The sequence below is a fragment of the Diceros bicornis genome, chromosome 26 (genome assembly GCF_020826845.1).
Source record: "Diceros bicornis minor isolate mBicDic1 chromosome 26, mDicBic1.mat.cur, whole genome shotgun sequence".
Classification (NCBI taxonomy): domain Eukaryota; kingdom Metazoa; phylum Chordata; class Mammalia; order Perissodactyla; family Rhinocerotidae; genus Diceros; species Diceros bicornis.
In genome coordinates this window covers 4,689,760-4,706,681 of record NC_080765.1, presented here as the reverse complement: position 1 = coordinate 4,706,681, position 16,922 = coordinate 4,689,760, and the positions used below count along the sequence as shown (strand labels likewise).

Sequence of the window (16,922 nt, the reverse complement as noted above, 5' to 3'; positions counted from 1 at the left end):
TGAACAGACCTTTAGAGCCTTTTCTGGAAGCTATTAAACCTTCCCCAGAAAAACATACCTGCACCAGACCCGGCTGACTTGACGCACAGCTTCAAAGGGCTCATCAATTTCAAATGTCCGCTCTCAGGCCCAGGTAAAGACACTCTGCTCCAGACCAACTGTCTCCTTGTACAGCGGCGAGAGAGGCCAGCCGTAGAGGAGTGACTTGTCTCAGGCTGGCCGGGGAGTATCTGCTATTTTTAGTTTCCTAGAGCTTGGTCTTCCTGTATCTGGTCCTTGATGATTCTTATCAGTAATTATAACAGAGCCACACAGTAATTATAACAGAAATCACTTGCCACCCCTCCTCTCGCTGAATGAGACAGTTCAAAGGCAGTGGAGAGAGTGACATGTGACAGTCTGGAGTCCAAGACCTGAGATGGCCTTGGGTGCTGCCCCAGCCACCCTTGCTTGGCCAGCCCCTTCATGACACCCTCAACCCCTAGACAGTTCACAATACAAATTTATTTATGTATGTATTTATATAGATTACAAACACTCGGGGACAGCTCTGCCCCTTAACCACCCAGATCCCAGGCTCAGAAGATAAAGAAAGACGGGTCCGACCTTAGGACTCCGAGGTGAGTTCTCAGGAGGCGGGTTCTTGGCCAGACGAAGGCGGCGTGTCCCGGGCGGAGCATCGACCCGAGACTGGACCTGAGGTGCGGTCAGTTGGGCGTGGCTTCCGGGCACGGGGCGGGGCCTGGGGCGTGGTTTGCCCCTGAGGTTGTGCCAAGGGGCGTGGGCCGGCGCCTGCAGCCCGGGGCTCCGGAGACCCCTCTCCGCTGCTGGCAGTGGGAAGGGAATGGGGTCCACAGGCCAGGCCTCCTACACGTAAGCGTTTTTGCCGTATTTGCCAAAGCTGCTGTCGTCTTCATCCGCGGCCGCGGGGGACAGGCGGGCGGAGAGGCTGGCGGACCGCAGCGCGGAGGCCTTGTAGGGAAGCCGGGCCCTGGCGGGGAGGCCTGGTCAGTGGGAGGTGCGGCCCTCGCCCGCCCCCCGCCCCCGCCCCTCGCCCCCCCTTACCTGGCGGCGGGGTCCTCTTTGGGGGCGCAGCAGCAGTGGGCGCAGAGGCAGGCGCCGCCCAGGATGGCGAGCAGGGAGGCGCTCCAGCCCAGGTAGAGGGCGGGGCCCAGCTCGTACCTGGGGAAAAAGACGGCCAGGGGACGTCGCTAGCTCGGGGGATGGGGCCGAGTCCCACCCACTGCCCTCGAGGGTGGGTCTCCCACACTCACTTGGTTCCTTGATAGGAGGGGTTGAAGAAGTCCTGGGTGATGTTGAAGGCGTACCAGGAGATGGCCACCATCCCACAGACACCTGGGGGAGGGAGAGGAGGCCCGTACCGGCGCCCTAGGCATCAAGGCCCAGAGCGAGTTTCCTTCCATTCCTTTCTTTGCCCCTCCCCAGCTCATGACCCTTCTGTTTCCTAGGGTCCACTGAAAGCTCGTCAGTCCAGCACCCAGGACCCAGCTGCAGCCCACCCTTCCTGTCTATCTCCCACACTCTGCTCCTCAGCCCTCCTTGCCCCCCTTTGTCCCAGACCTGCCTTGTTCACTCCTACCTCTAGCGCCTTGATAACTTAAAATCCACCCCATCGAAGTCCTACCCATCCTCAAAAGCCTAAGCAGTCTTCCCAGACCGGCCCTGCCTGCCCTGGTGCTCCTTTCCTTCAGCCTCCCAAAGCCCTCAGAGCCTGTGGCACGCCTTTGCCACTCAGTGCATGAAGGCCTGAAGCCAGCCAGACTCCCGGACTGCAGGACCAGCCTCGCCACTCCCTGGGGGCTTGTCCTCCAGTAAGCCACCTGACCTTTCTGAGCCTGTTTCCATATCCGGAGAGCAGGATAAGACCACCCTACCTCACAGGATTGATGTGAGGTGATGTGTGCAGAAATGTTTTTGCAAAATGAAAAGAGATTGCAAGTCACATAGTATTGTTATTGTGCGCAGTATGTGTGTGTGTCTGTGTGTGCCCGCACATCCTGGCTCTGGTCTTCCCAGCCAGGCTGTAAGCTCTGGAGACACTCACTCTCACCTTTGGAGTCCCTCCCACACCTCGCTCATGCCTGGCTCCTAGTGGGGGCTCAAGAAACATTGCTAACGGACTGATTTGTAGCCAAGGGATTTGGTGAATGTGGGTGCAGCTGGGGAGAGCAGGGAGAGAGGGAAGAGCTGAGCATGGGAGGGCAGGTGTCAATGCAAAGGGGCAGGTAAGGCAAATGCCAGGAGTGGGGAGCTGGAGATGACAGAGAGCCCTGGGGTCTGCTGCTGGGGGCCACCCCCAACCCCCCCACCACAACGCAGGGCCCACCCATCACCTTCCCCCAATTACCAGCCAGTATGTGTAGGGCCCCTGCCGTGGCCGCCAGCTTGGCCTTCCTGGAGAGCTCTATGCCACCAATGTTTGTGCAGCGCAGCCCCAGCATGCCTAGGAAGAGGCCAAGGAAGCCCAGGAGGACGGCAGTGATCATGAGCGCCCGGCAGGCCTGGATGTACCCTGGGGAGGTGGGGTGCAGCCATTGGTCCCTGGTCCAGCCCTTCCCCCTCTGTCTCCCCTCCCCCTCTACAACAGAGCCAGCCCCTTCCAGCCCTTGCTCAGGTCTCAGTCCCTAAAAGCCCTCAAGTCCTCTCCTTCCCCTTGGGGCTCCATCCAGCCTCCATCCACGCCCCTCCTGCCCAGAAGCTCACCTCACTCTCAAGGAGTCTCAGCTCCTCCGGCCCCACCCTGCTGAACCTGCGCACTTCACCTCTACCTCCACCTCCGTTACAGGGCTTATGCTTAGCACTACTGACACTTTGGCTGCATAATGCTTTGTTCTGAGGGGTTGTCCTCTGCACTGTAGGATGTTTAGCAGCATCCTTGGCTAGAATCAGTAGCAATCCCCCTAAGCGGGACAATCAAAATGTCTAGACATTGTCAAATGACCACTCGGGGCAAAATCGCCCCTGTGCAAGAACCACCGCTCTGTTAGATGACCCACCGTGCTCTGCCGTGTGTCACGGAGAATGCCCCTGAGCTCCTCCAGCCCCTTCCCCACACCTGCCTCATCTCCAGTTCCCACCCAGTGCCTAGCAGAGTGCTGGACATCCTGAACTGCGCTTCCTCCTGGAGTGGCCAACAGGGGGCAGCAGTGGCCTATGGGTCACTAGGTCGAGGGCACTTTCTGATCTGGGAGGTGGGATACCTGGGCCCAGGACCAATCCAAGTCAGTCTAGCTCATATGCTTTCAGTGCCTCAGTTTCCCCTTTCTCAAAGCTGAAGGAAATAAATAGCTGGCTCCCTTCCCCCTTCTCTTGATAGTTGCCAAGCGCTTCCAAGGACCTTGCACCCCTTCCCCGGGTGGGGCAGTGCCACTGGTGCTGAAGGGGAAAGGCTGGGTCCCCGCCAGGAGGATGTGAAGTGGCGCAGAGTTGAGGGGTAGATAGGAGGAGGAACAAAGTTCTCTGGGAGCCTTTCTCACTCCCAGCCACTCCCTCCACATTTCCCGCCTCTCCCCCTGGCCCCATATCCTTTCCCACCCATCCGTCCACCCCCCTCCACCTGGGCAGACCAGCCCTGAATCCCCAGGTAGCTCTGGTAGACAAAGGGCGATTATTAAGAGCATGCGCTGAACTGCGGGAGTGAATCAATGCCAGTCAGGACCCCTCTTAGGCCCAAAATCCGCCTTGGAAGACCCGCTGGCCCTGGACTCAGACACGCACGTCCGGACTCCAGCCCCCACCATCTTTGTGGCTCGGGCAGGTCAAGCTGACCCTGCAGTTTTCCAGCTTCTGTAAGATGAGGTTCCTAACACCCTCGACAGCAGGGCTGTTGTAAACAGCACTGAAATGGGGTGTGTGGAGTGCCCAGCAGAACGCCTGGACCCCAGATGACCCTCAGTGCTGGGCAGCTGCCCTCTCTGCCCTTCCTGCTCAAGCACGCTCTTGCCTCCCCGTCTTCCATGCGCGCTCATGTCCTCTCTCAGGCCAGTGCAGCAGTTCCGGGGGGGGGGGTGGCCTCTCGAGTGGACAGGCTCACAGCAGAGGCGCCTCCTCACCCCCTGGTGTGGTTGAGGGGTAAGTGAGGTGGAGATAGCCAGGGTTGCTGAGCTGGCTGCCTCCAATGTCCCTTCTGGCCACCCAGCCTTCTCGGCTTCTGGCCCAGACCGTACTCAGCTTCTATAGGGGTTTTTGGGGGGGCACTTGCATTGCTAACAGTAGTCCTGGAGAGAAGAGTGAAAGCATGAAGCCCCTGCAGCTGCCTCAGACCCCCTAATTGCTTAGAGCATCTTAAGCAATTTTGTGGAGTGTCGGTCTCAGTTCCTTCCCCCACTGCCTGGCACCTGCCGGAGGGGCCTGGAAGAGCACGATGGCTCTGGGAGCACCCAGTGAGGGCTTGGGAGCCACGCCGTATGGGCTTCCTGGTCATCCCCTCTTAGCTGGGCCTAGGGCACACTGAAGGGAGACTCCCCTGGGGGATGATGGGGGCGACACTCACAGGATGAGCAGGAAGCAGGAAGATGCAACAGCCACCAGGGAGAGCCTTTCTGGGCCAAAAGAGCTGTAGGCTCCAGCCCACCAGGAACCTCAAAAAAATACACTGCCCCCAGCACCCTGAACCTCGCCCCCACCTGCTTACAGTAGACGCTGAGACCTGCGGCAAGACTTCCTTTAAAACAGCCCTTTAGAGCTCGCCGTGAGAGCGAGGCCAATGCCCAGGGGAGGCCTGGGGAGCCTGCTAGAGCTGCAAGTGTCTCAACCCCCAAGAATCCGAGATGCGGCCTCCTCTTCAGCCCACACTCCCAGCACGCCACCCCAGAACTGAAGTGCTCAGAGGGGCTGAGCGCACAGAGACGCTAACATCATGTAACGTTCTGCAGGTTTATCTCACATACTCCTCACGACCACCCTCTGACTGGTGCTATTATGACGCATATTTTACAAACGGGACAGAGGAAGATCTTTTATCACCTGCCCGAGACACAGAGCTAGTAAACGGCAGGCATTGTACCAGCAGTCTGACCCCGGTACCTGCACTTGTAACCATGGAGGCAGAGTGTCACATTAGGGCAGGGGGCCACGTGTGACAAGGTCTCCTGAGCAGTTCGAGTCGGGGGGGGCTGCCCCCAGCACTCCCGGCTGCAGGAGCCCAGGTCTCCGAGCTTGCTGAGGCCTCCCTCATCCACACGGTGCCCCAGACCGACCACAGGCAGCACCCACCCTCCTCGGGGCTCCCTCCAACCTCCCGCTTCCCTCTCCTCCCACGGCTCTCCCCGGCCCTACCAGAGAGGGCCAGCATGGACGGGAATTCCCAGCAGTTGTAGACTCCCAGGGAGTCGGTGGCACAGCTATACCAGAGGTTCTCAAAGATGGTGTTGGTGGTGATGACGTTCCCGTGGACGGTGGACACTCGCCAGTAGCTGTTCGGCAGGGTCACCCCCAGCATCAGCAGCCCCAGGGCTGCCATGAAGAAGCCGAAGATCTCCACAGCCACCGACATGGTGGGACGCAGGCCCCGAGGGGCGCCTGGGGCCCCAGAGAGAGGAAGGGGCTGAGCCCAGGAGGAACGTGAAGGGGCTTTGGCTAAGGAGGGCTGTTAAGGCAGGTGGGGGAGAATGAGGGAGGGGGAGGGCAGAAGGCCACCTGCAGCCTCTCCTTCAGCCTCGGCTCTGGTCTGCCTCCCGGTTTCTGTCTCCTTCCCTCTGGGTCTCTCTGCTTCCCCACAGGAGGTCTGTCTCCCAGTTTCTGTCTCCTTCCCTCTGGGTCTCGCCGCTTCCCCGCAGGTCGGTCAGAGGAATGAGCCAAGAGTGCACGGCAGCTGTTGACGAGGCGATGGAGGGAATAAACGGAATGGGCCAAAAGTCCACCCCCTCCCCCCAGCCTCCAGGCTGCCCTGGGCTCCCGCCCCACAAGGGTGGGGGGAGTGACTAACGGATGCAGCCAAGGAGGGGCCCCCATGGGAGGCACTGGGAGTCAAGGGGAAGCGTCTGTCTCTGACTCAGCTTTCATCAGGAGCCAGAGAATGGAATAAGATGGACAAGGAGAGAGAAGGTGGCTGAGAGACAAGAGTCAGGGAGAGACAGGGAATGACCACTGCAGCCTTTGGTGGGGGAAGGATCCAGGGACCAGAGACCCTGCTCTGGATGTTGGTGAGAATTCAAGAGACTCACAGACCTAGGGGTTGGGGCATTTGAGTCTCCAGGAGGATTAAGTTGAGTAAGGGAATGGGGTCTCTGGGAGAAACCCACGGCTCTGCAGTCCAAGCAACCTGGACTCCAGCAGGCCCTGTCATTTTCCAGAGAGCCGCGGGCGTGCAGCTGGAGCTCGCTTCTGCTTCTGTGAACTTCCTCACCTCCCAGGTTGTAATAACCGTGACCAGAGATCAAAGCGCCCCGCAGCTCAGCTGCTCGCTCCTCGGTGAGTGGCCCGGGCTTGGGTGCTACAGGCCCAGGGTGAGGCCTCCAGGGGCTGCTTACCTCTCAACTTCAACTTCCTGAACCTGAATTTCCCCCCTTGCGGGGCTGATCTTTGACTCTTTGATCAAGCAATTGATCTTTGATCAAGCAGTGAGCTTGAACCTGCTGCCAAGGGGCCTCAAGGGGGATAAATCACAGGCCAAGAATGTGATCTTGTGGCTAATTCAAGCAGCTTAGGATTATCAGAACTGTCACCAGCTTTATTAATTATGACAGATTAGAAACTTCTGGGTTCCCACCCCAAGCCAAGGCTGAGCACCTGTCCTGGTGTAGACGGTCTCATTTCCCACCCCAAGGCCACAGCCGGGATTGCTCTGGTTCTCTTCTGGCAAGTGTGGCTGGGGCTGTCTCTGAGGGGCTGATCCTACACCCAGGCAGTCACACAGGACATCGCTGAGCTGGTGAAGTGTAACCCCCATGCCCCCCTTCCCCTTGTCAGACTCCTCCCCCCAAACCCCGCAGCAGCTGGGCTGGCTTGGCTGTGGAACGAGAGGTATGCAGTGAAGCAAGACAGGCCCACACTGAGCCTGGAACAGGGAGGTGTGGGGCAAAGCAGGCCAGGTGTCGACTGGGCCCTGACCTTCCGTCTACAGCCCGGGCGTCCTGAGTTTCTCACCTCTCCCAAGACCCCCACTACTCCGTTTCCTTCCCCCCACCAGCGGCCCCCTCCCCTAAGGAGACAAATAGGGAAGGAGGAGGAGGACGCAGGAAGACAAATAGAGGGAAGGGTGGGGGTTTTGAAGGAAACTGAGTGGGGGGCCCCCTGGTGTGGAAAACTCCATGCACTAAGAGGCAGCTGAGTGGGTCAGAGGAGACGGGAGACATAAATCCCAGCCTATCCCCTCAGCTCTGCCCTACCCACCTCCAGTCACTGCTTCCTCCCAGGATTCTGGGGCCATGCAAAGGCCATGTCCCTGTGCTGCCTACCACTGCTCAAGGATGTGGCTTTGGGGAAGGGAGGAAGGAAGGGTGTGGGGCCTGGGCAGTTTGGTGGACAAAGAACCCCACACCAGCCTGGAGGGTAGGGGCAGGAGAGCAGGAAAGGACCACGTGTGACCCCCACCTCTGGGCCCAATGGAACCCACTCCTTCCTCAACAAGGACACAGTTCCCAAGCCAAGGCCCAACTTTATTTACACTCATCCCAAAGCACATGATTTGGGGCTAAAGGACAGGTCTCAGGGGAGAGGAGGTTGAAGGCCACAGAGGACAGCGACGGGTGCAGGAGAAGAAAGGGACAGCGAGAATGGATGGGCCCCTCTTCAAGTGTCCTCCACGGGCTCCCACGGATCCCTGGGCAGAGGCGGAGGTGCAGTCCCATTCAGGATTTGGACTTGGACACAGCAAATCCGATGAGTCCAGCCAGTCCTGCTACACCCAGGGCCATGCCTCCAACAATGGCCATGCCCACTAGTCCATCTGGGGAAAGGAAAAGCGAGACTGTCAGGAGCCCAGCCCCACCCTCGTAGGGACCCTGGCCACCATCTTCTCCCTGCCCGCTGCTCATCAACAGAAAGTGTGCCTCTCCACCTGGAATCACAGGGTGAGGGACTCCAAGGGTTGTAGAGAGGGCTTCTGGGGCTTTGAGGAGGAACTTCTTGGAGGGGGGTCATTTAAAGAGAGACCGGAGGGACCAGGCATGGGGGAAGGAAGAGGGCTTAACAAAGAGTGAGAGGGACCTGGGGATGATGGGGGCTGGGGAGACAGGAGGCTGGGGAATGGAGGGAGAAGGGCAGAGACGAAGGCGTTCACCTTTCTTCATGGCCTTATCAATGAGCCGTTCCAGTTCCTTGGCCTGGTTGTTCTGGGGCTCTGTCTGCAGCAGCCCTCGCACATACTTTAGGGCCTTTTCATATTCCTACACTCGGGGAAGACACACCCCTCCTCAGTACCCCATCACTGCTCCTGCCCATGGAGGGGCCTTCCCTTCACTTGCCCGGGGCCCCTCCCTCCACCCCTCCCTCACTCCAGCCCCACCCAATGGAGTAGAGTCCACAAACAACCCCAACTGTGTGGGGGTGATAAGCTGGGGGAGATAACAACCCAAGGCTTGGGGCTGCACCTCAATCCTGACGTCACCTTGCTCCCCACACCCTCGGCGCCCTGATCCCATCCCTCACCTTCCCCCAGTGTCCTGACCTGCTATCACCCCTCACCTCTGTACCCAACACCCCCACCCCACTCCACCCCCGCTACTGCCCTCTTCAGCCTTCGTGATGGCCAGGGCTCTACCCTGGAGGAGAGAAGTGAGAAGGTCCTGTGGCCCAGTCAAGTAGGGTGGAACAGGAAGGAGGGAGCTCTGCTCACCTTAAGCCGGTAGTTCCCCACAGCCAGGTAGAAGACATAATCTCGCTGCTCCTCTTTGCTCCCTTTGGGCAGCAGCTCTGGGGAGCAGGGAAGAACGTGAAAACGCTTCTCTCCTTTCTAGTATTTGTGTCCTCGAGACCCCATCCACTTTCTGAATCCTTACAGAGTCCCAGGAGAAAGTCCCTGTCCTGAGCCTCCCTTTCAGCTCTGGTCACTCTTGGCTTCCCAGTCAGAGCTCTGGGGCAGCGTGAGCCCAGGCTGCCCAGACACCCTGGTGATCAACACCCCGGTATCAATACTACAGTCAACTCTGGTTCATCCAAGTGAACTGAAAGCAAATCAAGGCACTGCAGAAGCCAAAAGCTATCTCTCCTCAGTTGTGGCATCTGCTGTGTGTTTTCACTACAGTTGCTTGCTGCCCAGATTAGTGTTGAAAATAAGTTTGCACTCCCTCCCTGTTAAAAAATCAGCTCAAAACTCACCTTCAGTTAGACTTCCCTGAATGACCCCACCTGACTCTCTTAATTCAGTAACTCCCCAGAGGCTTATGTGCTCAGTTGTACCCTATGCACTAGAAACTGATGCTAAGTGGTTTGGCAGGTGTTTATAAATCTTCCCAAGTGTCTGTACTGTCTCCTTAACTAGACTGGCCACGCTTAGAGACCACTTCTTCTACAGCTGTGTCCTGCTGTAGAGGAAACCTGAAAAATCTGAATTGGCAAGATAAACAAATAGGGTGAGATTATTTGCATTAAGAAAGATTCTAAGTCTTATAGATTTACAATAGGCGTCCTTTGCTAGTACACTGATTGCTTACACATGATTACCTGACGGAGAGAATGGGGGTACAGAGAAATTTAAAGGTCAAGTATTGTGGCCTCTGATAAATGGTGACCCACCCCAAACCAACGGGAAATAGGATTCCAATCAAAAAAGGCAGTATCTGCTCACAGGTTTTGGGGACCGTCTTCTGCACGTCTTCCACGCCACCTGCACAAAAGCTTCTCAAAAACAGCTGCTGAATAAGCACCATAGTGGGGGACAGAGAGCATGGGACCGAGACACACAAGAGAAGAGCTTCCAGTCCCAATTCAGCCATTAATCAGCTAGCTGTGTGACCTCAGAAAAGCCACTTTCCTTATGGTTAGGACGACCAGATCACCAAAGTCCTGTGGGGACTGACATGCTCTGACTTTTTGGAAAAACAATGATGAGGTGGTAATGAGCCAAAAGGACGCTGGGAGAAGTGAGGCTAAGTACAGCCCTTTAGCGCAGTGAGTTACTGGAGAATAACTGTGAAGTGACTGTACTATAGGGTCCACTGTTGAAAAAGGATCCCAGCACTTGAGATGGAGGGAGTGACTGAGGCCAATGGCAGCAGAGGACAGACCCCAATGGCAGTTGGGAAGGAGAGAGTGGGGCAGCCTGGCACCTCACCCTCCAGCAGTGCAATGCCTTTACGGATGTCATCGTTGTACTTGCTTCGCACCAGGCACCAGGCATACTCAAACTGCGTGCTCTTGGACACGGAGCCTGCTGCTTTCTCAGACTGAAATTTCTTTTCAAACTTCTGCCATAGGAGAGGAGAGGAGTCATTTAGACATGAAGGGTGCGAACCATTCTCTATCAGGACCTTGGTGTCCATTTCCCAGTTACACTCTATCTTCCCCAGCCTCTGTCACCCTTCCCTCGCAGGTCTTGGTACCTGGCACCCCAGGTTCTGCTATCTCCATCCCTCGGACCCACGCACTCTGCTTTTAGCGGCGGGCTGTCTCCTCGGACAGTCCTCCTTCCGCTCCCCTCCCCCTGTGGTACCGAGCGGAGATGCCACCTGGTGGCGCTTCCAGGCACCGCTCCTAGAGCAGCTGACCCCAAGCGGCCGAACAGTAAACACGCTGTCAGAAGGCTCAACAACAGCCCACGCCGTCCCTTGTCAGAAGCTGCTTCCCCCAACCCGCCCCACCATGTCGGGTCTGGACCTTTTCTTATCTGCAAAACGAGAATAAGAAGAGTGCCTACCTCATAAAGCTACAAAAGTTGAGATACCGCCTGCAATGCACTTAGCACTGTGCCGGAATCAGTGAGCAATATCTGAAACTTTGTGATGGTCGCACTCAAAAACAGGTATCCGCACCCTGACCCCCTAACTCCTGCTCGCAACCAGAACCCGTCCGTCTTTCCACGCCACATTCCAGGCCTTGAGTCTGCGGCGGGGTGGCGCAGGAAACTACAACTCCCATTAGCCTCTGGGGCAAAGTGGCACCTCTGGGCAGGAGCCGGACGCTGCAGAGGCTGCCGGGAGCCGTAGTTCGGCTTCCCTGGGTAAAGCTGATGCTGGAAAGAGGGTTTGGCCCCTACCCGACTCTCCTCAGGACCCGCCCGTCCGAATCTCTTTCCTTTCCCCCCGGTTAGGCCTCACCAGCAGGTCGTCCACAGAAACCAGCTCGTTCAGTACGGCCTCCATGGCCACCGCCCCGCAAACCTCACACCTCAAGCACTACTGTGCCACCGCCTCCATGGCCCACCAGCAGGGCGGAGAGCTACTTCCGGCCTCGGCCGGAAGAGGGGCCCCTCCCCTATGCAGAGCCAATCGTCTCTCGCAACCGACGTCGAGCCCGCCCCCCGCCGGCCGAGTGGCGCCCCGCCCTTCCCCCCCGCCCAGTCGGCGCGCAGGTGAGGCACTAATGCGCATGCTCGGGGCGGTCGCCCTCTCACTCTCCGGGTGAGGTGCATGTGCTTCCCTTCACGGATGCTGCACCCAGAAAGTCTGAGACTATGTCTTAGTGGTTAGCCCCCCAGACTGCAAATAGCGGAAAGAGGACGGTGGAGAACCGGACATGGATCACATAATTTTAGGGACCAGTCTAATCCTACCCCCACCCCCTAGCTCTCCCCTCCCTGAAATCTAGGACCCTGAAGGCTACGTGACTTTTCAGTGCCTGCAAGAAAATCCTAACTAGTACCAGGGCTTCCAGGGCCTCTGCTGACTCTTACAGTGCAAGAGGATAGAAAGCTGGACCTGTTATCCATACACCCAGAGACCAGAGTACTAATAACAGGGGATACTGTTTTTGAGAATTTAAAAAAAAGTTGTCATTACTTGCAGAGAGGGTCCAATCTTTTACTTTTTTTTTTCCTGAGGAAAATTCGCCCTGAGCTAACATCTGCTGCCAGTCTTCCTCTATTTTGTATGTGGGTTGCTGCTACAGCATGGCTGATGAGTGGTGTAGGTCCAGGCAGGGTATCCAAACCTGCAAACCCCGCCACCAAGGTTCAGAAGTTAACCGCTAGGCCCCAGGGCAGTCCGGAGGGGCCGATCTTTGAAATGTTATTTAGACAAAGCCTCCTCTGGGTGTACCCGAGGGGAAGGCCTGCCCTGCAGGGTCACTGGCAAGGAGCTTGGCAGAAGTGCTGCTAGCTCTTCTGGCAGCTGTGTTCTGTGCGGCGATGGGACTGTGTAGGTAGTGACTTTCAAAGTCTTTTTACCTTGACCCACAGTGCTCCAGTACACATTAGAATGTGAGTTCCATGAGGGCAGAGACTGTCCTGTTTGTCCTTGCATCACCAGCGCCTAGCACAAGGTGAGTGTTCAATAAGTATTTGCTGAATAAACACGAAAAAAAGCCAGCAATAGTAAAGAAGGCAGTGCAAATGCAGAGGATTGTCATCCAAACACCTTTCACATCTGCAAAGCCCCTTGAATTTTTTATTTATTTTTTGTGTGTGTGAGGAGTACTAGCCCTGAGCTAACATCTGCCAATCCTCCCCTTTTTTCTTGAGGAAGACTGGCCCTGGGCTAACATCTGTGCCCATCTTCCTCTACTTTATATGGGACGCTGCCACAGCATGGCCTAGCAAGCGGTGCGTCGGTGCACACCCGGGATCCAAACCCGCAAATCCTGGGCCATCGCAGTGGAGCGCGCACACTTAACCGCTGCGCCACTGGGCCAGCCCCTTGAATTATTTTTTTATTCTTGTAATAGCCTTGTGAGTCAGGTAGGCAAGTTATTCTTCTCTATTTGGCTTGGACAGTTGAGATGATTTTGATATGAGCCCAGTTAACTTGAGAAAAACTTCAGTTTGAGGAACCGGCTCCCTTATGACCACTAGCATAAGAGTCAAGGAGAAAAATTCACGTTCATTCAAACGTCTATCGAGCACCTGATTTTGGCTGCGTCTTGGGGTAAGCTGAGAGGATAAAAAGATGTACATAATATGAAGCAGACGAGTGAAAACAGGACCGAAGACAGATGGCAAGTGCTGGCAAGACAGGATTTAGGATTTAGACAGGAAGGCCAAAAGGGTGTTACTTCTCCTACAGCGTTACTTCTCTGCGGTGGCCTGCTACCACCTTGTGCATCTTTGTATTTGCTGCAGCTCATGGCGCAGGCCTGGCCCATGGCAAAAGCTCCATCAGAGTTTGCCGGATGTATACATGTGGGGAAAAAACGAATGCCTTACTCAAGTGGCTCAATTCTGTGCCAGTGAAGAGATCCTAAGCCTGTGTTTGTCCCTTTTTGGGTCAAGTTAGCAGAGCCATCCACTTTGGATCACAGGGATAAGTAGTGTCTGTTAATTTTACATCCCAATTATGTTTCTCCATCTTCTTCAACCAGCATCCAAATGCAAACCATTGTCATCTCTGCCTGGATGACTTCGACAGCCACCTCACTGGTCCCCCGCATCCATTCTTGCCCCATTACCATCAATTTTACCACCCAGTAGTCAGAGGGATCTTGTAAAAACACAATTCTCAATTTACCTGAAACCCTTTAATGGCTTCTCATTGCCTTTAGAAAAAAGGCCAAAATCTTGTAACACAGCCTACAAGGTTCTCTCTAGTGTGGGCCGTGCTTAACTCTCTGCCTCATCTCTCCATTACTACCTCTCCATCTGTGCCCCAGCCCCAGAGGCCTTCTTTCAGTTCTGAAATGCCCAGTGGCCACGGGCCCTCAGCACACATAGTTCCCTCTATCTGGAACATCGTCCCTCCCCCTTTGCCTATTTGGCTCATTCACTCATTCATGATTTAATTCATTCAACAAGTATTTACTGAGCCCCTCCCATGTGCCAGGCATTGTTTCAGTGCTAGGGATCAGTACTGAATAAAATAAACTTCTTGTTTTCATGGAGCTTGCATTTTAGTGGGGAAAACAGAAAAACAGAAAAAATAATTTACTTGATCAAAAAGTAATTGAATAAGTGAAAGACTAAAAACACAATAATGTCAGGAGGTGAAAGTGCCATAAAGCAGGGCAAAGGAATTGTGAAAGAGGATACTATCGGAGGAGTGCCTGAAGAAGCCCGTTCTGGAGAGGGGACGCCTGGGCAGGGCACTGAAGTGAGTGAATGAGCCATGCAGGTAAACGGGGGAAGAACATTCCAGGCAGAAAAAGCAGGAATGCAAACACCTTGAGGAGGGAACATACAAGGGTTGTTTGAGATTCAGCCAGGAAGCCAATGTGACTGGAGTGGAGTGGGCAATGGAAAGAGTGACAGAAAGTGAGGGCAGAGAGGCAGCCAGGGGCAGGTCATGCAGGGTCTTGTAGGCTGTGGTGAGGAATCTGGATGTACTTTTACACGTGCTAGGAAAGCATGGGAGGGTGTTGAGCAACAGAGGGAAAGAATCCTTTGGAAAAGGATCCTTCCGGTTGCTGTGTGGAGGAAAGGCTGCAGGGGCAAGAAGGAAAGCAGGAGGGCCCAGGCAGGAGCCAGAAGTGGGCCGGTCCACAGCGGTAGTGGTCGAGGTGACGGGATTCAGGATATACGGTCAGCAGGTACAGTCGGCAGGATCTGCTGATGGATTGGATGCACGAGAGAGAGAGAGCAGGATGACAGGGTTTTTGCCTGGATGGACCTGGTGAACTCGTACTCATCCCAAGTTCTCAGCTCTCAGGCTCTTCCTTAGGGAGGCCTTCTCTGGCACCCAGACTAGGTGAGGGCTCCTGTGCAGGGGGAGAGTGTTATCTGGCCTACATCTGCAGAAAATGAAAGTGTAACCTGCTCTGTGTTTTTGTGAGCCACACAAGGATTGGTTTGGGTATGGTAACACACTCTGCCAGGAGCCAGAGACTCTATGCTGCTCTCACCTATTTTTTTCCCACATAAAGGAAGGCTCACACATGACATGTGGCCAAGAAAATCACCCCATGAAGGTGCCATCATTGGCTCCATCCGGCCCATGAGGAAACTGAGGCTCAAAAAACGTTCAGGAATCTGTCCAGGGTCACAGAGCTAAAGTGGAGGAGCTGGGATTCAAACCCGAGTCCTGCCCTGCGCCGGGTCACTGCCGCCTCTTCAGCTCAGAGAGGAGGAGCCAGTTAAAGAACAAACACAAGGAAAGGATAGGATGAGTTTGTAAGTATACTCTAGTTATTCATCTTTTAAAAATTTAGGCCTAATTTGTAAAGTTTTTTGTTGGTTTACAATAGAGCACGTCCCTTAACCAGTAGGTGAACCAGGAAGGTGCAATTCAGGTGAATTCGAAACTAAGACAAAGCAATCCTGAGAAAGCATTTTTAGGGAATACACTAGTAAAATTAAAAACACAGCCCCCATACTACCACGAGTGCTGCTGAAATCGTTGTAAAACTGGCTTCAGCCTCTTGGCTAATGCCTGGTATTTTAAATTCACCCTACTTGTCAGTCTATCATTGTACACTTGTGTGATGATCTATTGATGCCACCCTCCCCTACTAGACTGGAAGCTACATGCGGGCAGGGTCTGTGTCTATTTCGCTCATGTTATGCTCCCAGCACCCAGCTCAGTGCCTAGCACCAATTTGTAACTGTTGCATAATTGGATATTGCTGTTGCCATTATTAACTTTTTGGAAGGCAATGAGGCACTATGTGGTAGGAGCTACAAGATGTAATATTATTTGAGTAGTAATCTACACCTGTGGAAATATTCAACAAAAGCAAAAAAAAAGAGACAGAGAGAAAAAGGAAGGCATGAAAATACTCATTCCTGCGTATCTGTGAAGGTAAAAAAACAACAACAATGCCAGGGAATGCTTTTATTAAAAGATAATACATCAACATAATGAAACAGTAAACAGCCTTAAACTCACAGTCATCTGGATTCTACTCATGGAGATTGTAACATTCAAAACAAAAAAGCGTGTACGTCTCAAATGTGGTCATGGCAGTGGGCAGAAAGGAAACTGACATTTTTGGTTGGTGAGACTAAAACCTAGAACCGGTACTTGTTAGCAGATTCTGTGCTCTGGGCCCCTCCCTCCCTTAACTACTCCAGAAGTCGGAGCCTGTTCTGGACTTCTGCCCTACAGCATCTTGTCGGTGATCAGCCAAGGAGAAGCGCTCAGCAAACACTCAGTGAACAGGATTCCACTATTTGTGTTCTTCTAATCTTCAGTGATGGGTCTCCTGTACTTCCCACTTTCATCTACCAGCCAGTCAGTTAGGAAGTGCTATCAAGCGGAAACGGATTCATTCATCCATCCCACAAACATGTGATAAGGGCCTACTGTGTGCCGGGCACTTTTCTAAGTGCTGAGTAAGAGAAATGAACTAAACAGACACAGACAGTCCTCTCATGGAAGTTACATCTTGGTGGAAGAGACAAGACTGCTAACGAATAATATACAATGTCAGGCCACCCCCGCCTCCATTCTGCCGCCATACTCCAACAGCCTTCAGATTTTTTCCTTCTCCAACTCTGCCTGGCTGCCAATTGTATTTTAAAGTGCAAATCAGAGCTCATACATCCTGATTAAAATACCGTCGAGGCTACCCAAGACATTGTTTAAATTTCTTATCCTGCACAGAAGCCCTTAAGGATCGCCTACTTACCTTTCCAGCGTCATCTCCAGGCACCCATGCACCCTGCCCGCGGAGACGTTTTCACGACTGCCACCTTTCTTCTACCTGGAGTGCTCTCCAACTGGAGATCTCCATCCACCAGACACCTGAGTGCCTAGATGGCAAGCGCCAGGCGCAGGGGCGGCCCCCCTCAGGGACGTCTTTCCTCTCTCTGGCCCCCGCGCCTCCAGCATCTAGGAGGCACAGCATTTATCACCCAGTCTTACAGTCCTTTATGTGGACAGGGACTGGGCTTCCTTCATCTCTGCCAAAGGGCAGGCACCCAAGAATCGTTTGTGGGG

At 54.6% G+C, this 16,922-nt stretch overlaps 2 protein-coding genes and 1 pseudogene across 3 annotated transcripts; 1 reads left to right on the top strand and 2 right to left on the bottom strand.

The window, feature by feature from the left end:
• Positions 1–484: 484 nt before the first annotated feature.
• CLDN15 (claudin 15) lies at positions 485–5,716 on the bottom strand. Its single transcript, XM_058569081.1, has 6 exons — positions 5,659–5,716; positions 5,299–5,541; positions 2,369–2,533; positions 1,275–1,356; positions 1,066–1,182; positions 485–991 (listed from the first exon to the last, which is right to left on the bottom strand). Exons 2-6 carry the CDS (start codon positions 5,513–5,515, stop codon positions 868–870), a joined length of 705 nt encoding a protein of 234 aa, XP_058425064.1. The 5' UTR covers positions 5,516–5,541; positions 5,659–5,716; the 3' UTR covers positions 485–867.
• FIS1 (fission, mitochondrial 1) lies at positions 5,673–11,353 on the bottom strand. Of its 2 annotated transcripts, none has more exons than XM_058569082.1 (5): positions 11,217–11,353; positions 10,235–10,367; positions 8,798–8,874; positions 8,243–8,348; positions 5,673–5,833 (listed from the first exon to the last, which is right to left on the bottom strand). In XM_058569082.1, exons 1-5 carry the CDS (start codon positions 11,259–11,261, stop codon positions 5,673–5,675), a joined length of 522 nt encoding a protein of 173 aa, XP_058425065.1. In that variant the 5' UTR covers positions 11,262–11,353. The 2 variants fall into 2 exon arrangements, with proteins under 2 accessions (XP_058425065.1, XP_058425066.1); XM_058569083.1 differs by lacking the exon at positions 5,673–5,833 and adding an exon at positions 7,599–7,909 and having other exon boundaries at positions 11,217–11,344.
• LOC131422890 (transmembrane 9 superfamily member 1-like) overlaps positions 11,260–16,922 on the top strand; it is a 32,768-nt pseudogene continuing 27,105 nt past the window's right edge.

Excerpts from the sequence above, each read along its gene's own strand:
- FIS1 (XM_058569082.1), bottom strand. The coding sequence starts at position 11,261 with ATGGAGGCCGTACTGAACGAGCTGGTTTCTGTGGACGACCTGCTG. Across the intron at positions 8,875-10,234 it reads AGGCATTGCACTGCTGGAGG|AGCTGCTGCCCAAAGGGAGC; the intron begins GTGAGGTGCCAG and ends CCTGCTCCCCAG. Across the intron at positions 5,834-8,242 it reads TGATAAGGCCATGAAGAAAG|CTGCCGTGCACTCTTGGCTC; the intron begins GTGAACGCCTTC and ends CCTCGTCAACAG.
- CLDN15 (XM_058569081.1), bottom strand. The coding sequence starts at position 5,515 with ATGTCGGTGGCTGTGGAGATCTTCGGCTTCTTCATGGCAGCCCTGGGG. Across the intron at positions 2,534-5,298 it reads GTCCATGCTGGCCCTCTCTG|GGTACATCCAGGCCTGCCGG; the intron begins GTAGGGCCGGGG and ends CCACCTCCCCAG. Across the intron at positions 992-1,065 it reads AAAGAGGACCCCGCCGCCAG|GGCCCGGCTTCCCTACAAGG; the intron begins GTAAGGGGGGGC and ends CCTCCCCGCCAG.